This window comes from Apis dorsata, unplaced genomic scaffold (assembly GCF_000469605.1).
Source record: "Apis dorsata unplaced genomic scaffold, Apis dorsata 1.3 scaffold_804, whole genome shotgun sequence".
Classification (NCBI taxonomy): Eukaryota; Metazoa; Arthropoda; class Insecta; order Hymenoptera; family Apidae; genus Apis; species Apis dorsata.
Window position 1 is genome coordinate 30,258 of NW_006263944.1, and position 11,623 is coordinate 41,880.

Below are 11,623 nucleotides of genomic sequence, written 5' to 3' on the forward strand. Positions count from 1 at the left end.
CGGATATCCTCTCTCCGTCTGTTTCACTGGGCTCCGTTTTAAGCGCGTAAGAGTAAGCGTGGACAAAAAGCGAAGACAAGTTTACTCGTTTCACATTCCTTCCGGCGAACACCGCGGGGATCGTATTTTTCGATGATCGCCACGTCGAATTACATTGTGTTACGAAGAATTTACGAGGGGAGGGGGGGGTACTTTCACTCGAAAGCTTTTTTCGATGATCCCGTTCGAACGAATGGTGCAACGAATGCTCGAGCTCCGGTTGTTCAACGCGGATCGTTCCGCCGCTTGTAATTTTTCCGCGTGAAATCCGCATCGATCGTGCTCGCCGGCCTGTGAAAGATTTATAAACCGAAAATTATATGAAAATCCAAATCGTCCGTTATTCAAGCGAGCGGATGGAACGAACTATGCATTTTCCATGCTGGAAGCAGTGGCATAATTCCAATCTTTCCTTCCCCTCCCTCCTCCTTTTATTCATTCTATCTCTTAGCATCGAGTTTATTTTTTTGCATCTTGCTCTTGTTTTTCTTTTTTTTTTTTTTCTTTTCTTCACGGTAAGTGGCACGGCAGGTAAATGCGAGTTGCAAGAACGCAGAAATATCGGTTCTGTTTCCTTGGATACGGTATAGTAGTTTTTCACTGGATAGATAAATTTCAATTGAAATCTTCCACGTAAGAGAAACGATCTTTATCCAATTTCAATCACGATGTAATTACTTAGATAAGAAGTCGATGGTAGCAAGATCGTGCGTGTATGAATATTTTGTTAAAGGAAATGTTAATCTATCAAAAAATGAAAATAGTAGTGCTTGTGAATGAAGGCAAGAATTGATAAGGATCGTTATGAATCCTTTGATCTCTCTCTCTCTCTCTTTCTGGCTTTAATATTCGATTCGATTCAACATATAATCTTCAACAATCGAGATATTGTAACCGAGGAAGCATATTGAAAATGGATAGAATAGAGTTGGATGAATATCGTTGGCCAGTTATAAGTAATAATAAACCAATAACGACGAGTACGAAATTCCGCTTTGATATCCAGCAGAATCTATTCCTTACGTTGTGCAGGTTTCAATTAACCAGTTATCTTTACACTTTGAAGTTACATGGAGTATCCGGTTTATGTATACACGTGAGAGAAAGATAGGGAAACGTTTTGATAATATAAAATAAGTGTAATAACATGTCGTTCCACGTTGGATAGAAATGAATAGATATCTTATTAAACCGATTTTTCTTCTTATCTGTAATACAAATCTCGAAGCAATTAACTTACTCGATCGACTTTCGTTTTCGTTATCAATTTCACGCTACCGGTTCTCGAGAACCATTATTGCGTAAAAGGAATATTCATGGAAAACGAATATTTATGCTTTATTGCCGATAATTGCAGCATTGTCTAAATTTTCTTAAAATCATCTTCACGCGCGTAATAATTATATTCGATGAATCCCAGTTTATGCGTTTCGAGGATAAATCGAATAGATAATTATAAATTTTAGGTTTATATAAAAATAAATTAGAAAAGTAAATTTTCTATTGTCAAATTTCTATCATCCACGATACGATTCTTTTGTACAATCGTACAATAATAAAAAAATAATAAATAGATTTATACAATTTCCACGTTTTATTAATAATCACGTATCTCCGTAAAATTTGACAAAATCGTAAGATAATTTAAAAACTCGTTAACAAACAGAGCTATCCGACTTCCATGGAAGCAGGAGAGGCAGGAGATACATCTGAATCATTCTAGGAATGTAACACTACTTTGGATTTACGTGGTAATCTCTTCGAAGAGACCAAATGGCGATCAAATCGTGAAAAAGAGGAGGAATCGTTTTGACAGTAGAACTTTGACGATTCCACGAATAATTTCACGTGGACGAATCAATTTGTGAAAAGATTCATGATTCATTTGACTAAGACGAATTACTCGAGCCATGCTCATCAATCTTCGGTTGATTAGTTAATTAAATTCTTTTTAATTATAATAGAGTTTTCTGATAATCTAACGAACGTTAATAAAATAGTTGATGAATTACGCGGGGAGAAATACGATACGAGCAGATTGTATCATCGATGAAGCATGCAGTACTCCATTTTCATTAAACATATCTACTATTATTACCGTCTTTTCATTCAAAGTGATTCAAAATTACAGTTACTTAACACTCGGTCGCTAATTAGCTTAATTCGAACGAAGTTCGAGCCTATAAAATTGTGATACAAATGATTTTTGTATTCAATAATTTTTTTTTTTTTTTTTTGATTTGCAGCATTGTTTAATAGCTATATTCCTCTGGCCTTTGATATTTCCTTTAATAGAATTAATTATTAATTTCGAGTCTTTAAATAATTTCCGGAACTTGCGGAACTAATGGATACGAAAGAATCTAATTGTATAGCACGTAGAGAACATGTACCCCGCTTGTAAAAAGATAATATTTACTATAGACGAGTGAATATGCAAATTTGTAGTAATCAAATTTCCATTTTAATCGTAATGGAGCTTTATAAATATCTAAATTATTGTTTATTCCGTTATTTCGAATTTAATTCCAGAAATAAAAAGTACCTCGATACAGCTACACTAGATGAGTAATATAATTAAACGGAATGTTTAAGATAAAAATTTAATTTTGTCAATATTCGAGTTAAAATTTATTCCAACTTGGCTGTTATTATGTGAGTTATCGAGAATTATTTTATTGAAAATTATTAAATTATTAAATATTTATTAAAAAATATAATGATAAGCAGTTCACATATCGATAACCCGATCAAAATGATTCATGTGTGTTCATTTATACAAAAGAAATGAAACATAATCTATAAATACACTTATGGTCGGTGATTTTTACAATCATTTCTTATAAATTTAATACATTAATTGATTATTTGGATATAATTGTTCTTCTAGAAAAATTACAATTTATTATAGATATGTACTTGAAGATAGACAGATTTATTTAGAAATTCTATTTGATCAAACTGCGATTAAATTATTCTAATTATTGATATTCAATGAAACAGTACAAAGAACGTCTAAATTTATTTTTCTCTACAAGTATATATATATTTGTATTTGTGAGATTAGTCATGGCGATGAGATCAGTATGCATTCTCAGGAAACAATTAGATAATCTTCTACTTTCTTTTATCTTCAATCCTTTTTATCAAAAAAATACAAAGTTTTTAGTTATATAATTAACTTAGTTAATAGTAACGAAAAATCGATAAAACATAACGAAAACGTTTTATTTCCTATTATTAATATCGGTAAAATTGCTTTTACTCTTTTTTCGTGACTTAACTTGAAAATTGAATTTACAATTGTAATTAAAAATAATTGGAAAGAAATTTAATGTACGTTAAAATAGTTATTTAATGCACCATAACTTTATCGTTCATCGTCAACAGTCAGTTATGTAATCCAGATAAAGTCATTCAGTGTAACAGAAATAAAAGGTGCAAATAATTGTTTATCACATTGAATAATTGGAAATCGAATATAAAAATAGATTGCGCGCACTGAATCAAAAATTAAAAAAAAAAAAATCATTTTTCCTCTATCAAAACATAACTGGAAAAAAAATTTACATTTTATCTTCATCTCGTCTCTGAATATCTGATTTTATTTCAATAATTTTATTGATTAACAAAGAAGATATAAAAGTTCACAATGAAAGTCTACGATACATGTGACTTTTTTATGTTTAATTTATTTTTATCTTCACTCAATGTTACACAATCACAACATATTTCACAAGTTTCAAAATTTACCATTAGATAAAGTAAAGATATAATAACGAAAAAAGAAGACGAGAAAGAATGAAAATGTACGAAAGAAGCTTTCTGAAGATCAGCTGTAAGCAGATCCTGGCCATTAACCTAGCATCTCGAAATGGCATCCGTGTTAATGCATCGTTCACATCGTTAAAAAATTGGCGTCTTCGTCGTTTAAAGTGTTCTCATTAATTATGAATAATATGATTACGCGATTCTTCCCATGGTTTCCCTTTTGTGAGACCCGGCTTCAGCACACGAGCAACGAGGAACTCGGCAGTGATTCACACAGAGAAGCGCGCCAATGAAATTCCGATCTTTGAAATTTTAACACGAAACAATTATTTAATTTGAGCGATAATCGAACTGATACCTTGTCGATAAAATGATGAATATTTCCATGATTCATATCTTTCTTATCCAATTGCTCAAAAACACGCTCTGCACGATACAATTAAATGATAATTCATCGTGGTATTTAAATATGTAAACAGTTACGATGTAAAATATTCGAGGGATGATAATAAAATTAGATTTCTTCGAAATATATTTCTATCGGAAGAAAAATCTATAAGAAATCTTTCGATCGATTTATATATATATCAATTCGTACAAACGTCCAACCAACGATTCGTATAATATTTTCACACGTGTCTCGAACACCTTTCGTCTTGTTATTGTTATCGCAAAACACGATCCTCCGAGGAAAAAAGCAGGAAACAACTTTGCACGAATCGATTAAAATGAGGATAAGTAAGAAAGAATTATTCACTAAATAATATTCTTTCGGCATTGATATCGTTGTGATCACAATCAATACGTAATTATACGTAATTAATTAATACGATAACAAAATATTTTCAACCTTACCTGATACCGGTCCTCAATGAAAAATCGATGCGTTTCAACAATCCCACTGAATCATCCTCGGTCCTGTTTGCAACAACGTATCCTCTCGATGGTATCTCTTTCTCCTCCGTCAAAAATGCACAATTAAGAGAGGATTGAAGACCTGACAGAGCCACTACGATCGCGGATTATACGATCAGGTACCGTATGTTTAGACCGACCGAGCGGGTCCGGGCGACTGAACGTGCCTCTCGTTGCGCCTTCACCGACAGCCTCGATTCCTACCTTCTCTTTCTCTTTTCCTCTCTCTCTCCTTGCACGGATATCTCCCTTTCTCTCTCTGTGTAAATAGAAATTGTACAGTGACAATCTGCCTGGTCGATTACGATCTTTCGGCGCGATGATCGGTGAAACCGATTTATATAAATCGATTCGTGTTTCGTGTATACGCAAGATTACGCTTTGGAACATTTGTGTAACTTTTTATCATTCCCGTAAAATAATGACACAACTGTGAAAAAAAGTTATTTTTGCAAAGATAAGGATGTTAATTTTTCTCTTCTTCTTCGTCTAATTTGATTCGATAAATTAATAATCAGATTAATAACGAAATTCGATTAATTTTAAGGTTTAACACTCATAATTGGTACTAAATAATATTTCATAAATCAATTAAATATTTCTATAATTATTAATATATTTATATATTTAAAGTTTGCGTTGTAATTTTTCTTTCTTCAAAAATTATTCTCCAGTAGTATTTTAACAAGTACAAGCTTTTGCTTGGAACAATTATTTAATCAGATAATTAAATATCGAGTGTATCTTTTATCGTTAAATATATATTTCTTATTACAAGTGTGTTTCGTGTAATTTTTTTTTTTTGGCATAAATTAAAATTTGTACATCATTTTTCTATAATGAACGATAATTTCTCTAAATATTTTTCTATATTTAAAATGGTTTAATATCAATTTTTAAACTTTAAAATTTGATCATAAATCAAATCATTTTTATCATAATAAATATAAAAAAAATTTGATTAATTTGCTACAGTGGATATACAATTTCTCGAAATTGCTACTCATGATCTAGAATATTCATTTCCGTTACTCTTTCCTCTATTTATAAATCATCGTACAGATTAAAGTTATGCAGCGATGTCGTATAGGCGTGGAATTGACATTGAACAGGAAAGGGGAATTATCGTTATCCGAGTTGCATGGGGAAAGGCGTGTGAGAAAAGATTTGTGACATTTGAATATTTAACGCTGTTGAATTAAATACGTGACATTTGAATTCATATCGAAAACCATTAAAATACATCAATAAAACGTTGTAAATTATAATTAAATCACGGATTGCAACTTTTTTTTTTCCAACTACTCGATATTCGTAAAATTTCCTTCTCTTTATTATACTTTTTTTGCTATTCGATATAAGTAAAGGAAGTAATTTATTTATTTCGTAAATGAATTTATCATTATCGTATTTGTACTCCTTCCTTTTCGTTACTTTTCTACTTGTGCTCCATGCAAATGTGGGCACCGACATTGAACAGTTGACATTGAACGCCGGGAAACGGTCATTAAGCTCAATATCAGTATATACCACGATCGACTGCAGTGTCACTAACCCCGATAAAACAGTGATTACTCTCACCTTGCTTGAATACAAAACGTTTTGCACTTTTTCTAACGAAGCGATAGGTAGCTGAGCATGCAGGTATGTCGAAGCTATGGGTTGAATTTAAATGATTATGGTAAAAAGAAAAGTAGCCACAGTAATGTAATAAAATAAAACCTATATGTAGGAAAACTTTGAATAAATTTTCTGATTGATATTAAAATATCAAATTCAAATAGATATTAGTCTTTATTGATTATTAACTTTAACTTTTGTAAGTTTCTTCTTCTTCTTTTTAAGTTTTATCTATATAATATTTGATATATAATACTCTATATTAACTTTAACTTTTATAAATTTCTTTTTTTTAAGTTTTATCTATATAATACTTGAATATTTATATAAATATAACATTTTATCACAGTTACAACAAATATTTTAATCCTCTTTATATCGTGGATAATCTTTAAAGTGCATTTTATTATAAGAATTTTTTTAGATATCTATCCATTGACGATAATTACGATATCTATTGATTTGATTCTTTGGATTTATTATAAGACAATCGTCATGCATCGTCGAGTGATATGAACCTATATCGTATACATGAGAACATGTATCATTTTATTGGTGCTTTTGAAAATGTGTGTACAGTTTAACTGTAAAACTTAATGTTTCGCTGTGAAACGACGAGGCAGAGCTCGCGGCTGGTCTGCAATTTTCGTTTCGCTCCATTGTTCACGAGCAATAAAAATTGATCGTTACCCGTGTCCTGTATTACTGGTTTCATATGCAAGTTTACAAGACCAGAGGGTGATGAACATATTTTTTTTTTTTCTTTTATTCACTACATCTTTCCTTTTATCGAGAAATGTCAGCGATAATGCATGTTAAAATAAGTACCATGGTGCACGTGAAAACCCTCTAGTCTTTCAGCGTTAATGTTGTCCACGTTTTATTATCAAGAAGGAGTAGTATCAGCTACATCAGATGGGTTTAACATGTTTTTCGCCATATATCGTAGTTAGAAGAAATACACTGTTTGATAAAATGGTGATATACTACGATAGCTCAACTGGGCTCTGTTAAAATTATCGTAAATGAAATTATGCGATGCTGGATTATAATTTATAATGATTATATGAAAAAAATTCTCATTCAAATGTTAGTAATTTGCATCATAATAATGCAAGAGTAATATTATTTCTTCTAGCGAGAATAATTAAGAATAATTAAATATTAGAAATTGAAACTCAATCTGATAAATAGAATGATTTCTATTTTGATTATAAGTGGTTACAATACGCATCTTATGTGGATTACGTTATTCCGTTATTTGACAAATATTCGAGCAAATTCATTTTGTCATGTTCTTTATAGTGCACGGGATGGTTTATTGTGCGAAATTATTGTCAGAAGTGGAACTTTTCTGCATTGTATATCGTGTAATTGTATTCCTGTCTATTGTAACTATATATCCGTATGTTTTTTCATTTGAGATAGACAATAGAAAAGATATTTTTTAATTTCATACTCTCCTAAAAATTTATATATTAAACTATTATTCATATATTTATTTGACTAATATTTCAATTAATTCACTAATTGATTAATAGCAATAATATTGATTTATTTATTAATAAATATTTTATTTCTTTAAATCTATATTCATTAGATTTTAATTTAATAGGTTTGATGTCAATTCATAAACTCATTTATAAAAAATTTTTAAATAATGCGATATTACATTTCAGTAATTTAAAAGAAAATATTTAATTTAAAAATTTGTTTGAATGAAAATAAGAAAAATTCAAATAATAATTGAATTATTAAATCTAATTTAATCTAATTTGTTAAATTTTTTTATATGTGAAATAAATCAAAAACAAGTGTCACTCATTTTTGAAATTCGCTCAACTTTTATGCGAAACTTGGCGCGATGATCGCAAATAGAGTTACCGATCGAGTAAAGAGATTGATTCGTTTTCTAGATGGAGTGAACATTCTAAACAATTGTAATATATGGTGCGCGATTCGCGTCCTAGGTTTGATGAGTGGTGAGAGGGCCTCGATTGAACTGCGATAAGTTTCTTTCTAAAAACATTAGCGTCGAGGTAAATGTATTGCCGAAACAACGAACTACGTTCAGAACGATAGTGTTACGCACAACGTATACTTGACTTGTTCTTAATTGTATATAATACAAGAGTAATAAAAAAGGTTAATACTGATAGAACAAAATAACGACGTCTGTAAAGATTGGCCATCTTGGAAAGATATGTCATATTTGTTAAAACGTCAACAATATAGTGTATATTATTCAATACATGCCGCCAGCTTGCTTTAACTACGGTTGACTACACATTTAATCATCGGAAGTAAAGGCGACACGGTGGCGTATTTGACACGCGGACGTAATCGTAAAAGAAGCACAGCTTCATCAAATGATGAATCGTACTGACGGATTAGTACAACGACGACGTGTGGTTAATAGCAGTAGTGGCAGTGGTCTAGGACAGGATGGTTCAAACGATATTGGTAATGATAAACTATCTGGCCATGGAATGGATACGGACAGTAATACGCAAAAAGATCTTAATTCAAATCCCAAAATCGACGACGATTCTGATAAGGAAACAAGATTGACACTCATGGAAGAAGTTTTATTACTTGGCTTGAAAGACAAGGAGGTTTGTTGACATTACTATTTTTCAATCTTATATTTAATTTCTTTACTGTTACATCTATCAAAATATACGAATCAGTACCTGAAGTTTAAGATATATATTTTTGACAGGGTTACACATCATTTTGGAATGATTGCATAAGTTCTGGATTACGTGGTTGTATTTTGGCAGAACTTGGATTTCGTGGTCGAGTAGAATTAGAAAAAGCTGGTATGCGCAAAAAAGGACTATTGGTGAGAAAACTTCTTTTGAAAAATGATGCTCCCACAGGAGATGTTTTGTTAGATGAAGCTTTGAAACATTTAAAAGAAACTGATCCACCTGAAACTGTTCCTAGTTGGATTGAATATCTTAGTGGTTAGTTATATAGTTTAATAATATACATATTTATTGATAATAAATTTTGTATATTATTTTTAATATTGTTTTTTTTTTTTATTTAGGAGAAACATGGAATCCACTTAAATTAAGATATCAATTAAAAAATGTTAGAGAAAGATTGGCCAAAAATCTTGTTGAAAAAGGAGTTTTAACAACTGAAAAACAGAATTTCTTACTCTTTGATATGACAACTCATCCTCTTACTGATAACCTTGCTAAAAGTCGACTTGTAAAAAAGGTAAAGTATTTATTAATTATTACCAATTCTCTTGATATACTATTTGTTTATATTTCTATAAAAATATATTGCCAAAATGAATATTAATATTAATAAATATAATATATATTATCCATATGCATTCATGTGTTTTTTAATATTTTCAAAATAAATAAATTCTTTAAATTCTGTTTAAACTTTATACGTATGTATAAATTTAAACTAATTTTTTAAAAAAATTATATTTTTTTTTGTATTATATTATATAATATCAAAGAATATTAATTTCATATTATTAATACATTTTTTAAAATTATCTATTTGCTAATAATATTATAACAATATTAAAAATATATTTTTTATATTTTTTAGATTCAAGAAGCTGTATTAAGTCGATGGGTCAATGATGCTGGTCGTATGGATAGGAGAACACTAGCTTTAGTAATTTTAGCTCATGCAGCTGATGTATTAGAAAATGCATTTGCACCACTCTCAGATGACGATTATGAAATAGCAATGCGAAGAGTACGAACATTATTGGACCTTGATTTTGAAGCAGAAGCTACTAAACCTAATGCTAATCCAGTTCTTTGGGCAGTATTTGCTGCATTCACTAAGTAACAGTCTTTTTACCAACTAAAAGTGTATAAAGCAAATACTGGATATTAGTATGAATACTTGGGACTATTAATTTTACAGAAATTTTTGTTGCAATCTGGAATGGTGTAGCTGCAATCATCTTTTATGATCATATAATTCAGACCAAATAACTTGAACCCGACTGTGTAAAACAGATTTAGAATATTAGTCATTTCCATTATTGTTATTTAATACATTTGATAGTTGAATTATGAATGTTCATACTTAAATATTATAAAAAAGGAAAAAATAACAAAATTTAAAGTGTGAATGAGTACTTTGCGTGTGGGGTAGTGCCATGACAGCTCAGGAAAGAAAGATTGCACCATTGAGTTTTGTCTCATATTTTCTATGTCTATTGTGGCTGCACATGGACTGCAAATATGTTTATAGATGCGATATTTATGTGGCTAATATTCACTGTCAGATTAAGTGCCACATTTTTAATAGTTATCTAAACTTTAAAGCGATGAAAGTAATTCTTTGCACCGTTCTGATAATGATGATCGAATTCTTACGAATTTTTTTATGTCAACAAAACTAGATTATTGTAGATTTACTTCCAAAATTTAATTTCTTTTTTTAAACCAGTGTACATTTATAGCTTCACTAGGTGGCAGTAAAGTACTCAGATGTCAAAAATAGTTAGTTTATGAACGTCACTTCTATCTCGTTTAAATCTTTCTCGATGTATTATTACAATCTATGATTAAATGTAACGCGGGAACAGTTCGAGATAGCAAATGGAACGTCGAAGTTTATATTTTTAATTAATACGCGACATGTTCGTATGTTTTCGATGAATTTTGTTACTTATCGTATATATGTTGCGATTATTAAAATTATACGATATAATATGTAAGTAGTAAAAATATAAAGTGGCGATTATCTGTTATAATTAATAATTAGTAAATCACTTTACGAGATCAATAAGGCAAACGTGATTAAAGTGACATGGAATTTTTCAAGAATAATTGTCGTTACTCTTTTATTAAAATGGAAAAATGTAAGTAAATATCAATAATATATATGCTATCATCTTTTACAAATTTATAAATGTGTATATGGTCAAAAAGTGTTTAATTTTTCTTTGAAAGTGTTCGTACACTCAAATTAAATAATTTTTTTTAACGAACACATTTAGATATTAAATATTTTGTAAAAAGTTTTGTGTTGTATATATGTATATGTATATACATACATACATACATACATATATATATATATATATATAAAAGGAAATATCGAAATATTTCATTCTTAAATAAATTTTTTATTATATATGTTTTAAAATAATAAAATTGTAAATTTACGTGCCTTTATTTAATGATTGGTCTTAAATTTTTAATAATGTTATTATTTTATTATTTTGTTTATTACAAACATTAAGTATTCATAATATTTCTAAGTAATTAACAATGACGTTTTT

At 29.7% G+C, this 11,623-nt stretch overlaps 1 protein-coding gene across 1 annotated transcript; it reads left to right on the top strand.

Moving 5' to 3' along the window:
* Positions 1-8,303: 8,303 nt before the first annotated feature.
* LOC102679511 (Golgi phosphoprotein 3 homolog sauron) lies at positions 8,304-11,191 on the top strand. The gene is made up of 4 exons (XM_006623025.2): positions 8,304-8,960; positions 9,068-9,314; positions 9,401-9,576; positions 9,928-11,191. Exons 1-4 carry the CDS (start codon positions 8,715-8,717, stop codon positions 10,174-10,176), a joined length of 918 nt encoding a protein of 305 aa, XP_006623088.1. The 5' UTR covers positions 8,304-8,714; the 3' UTR covers positions 10,177-11,191.
* Positions 11,192-11,623: the final 432 nt, after the last annotated feature.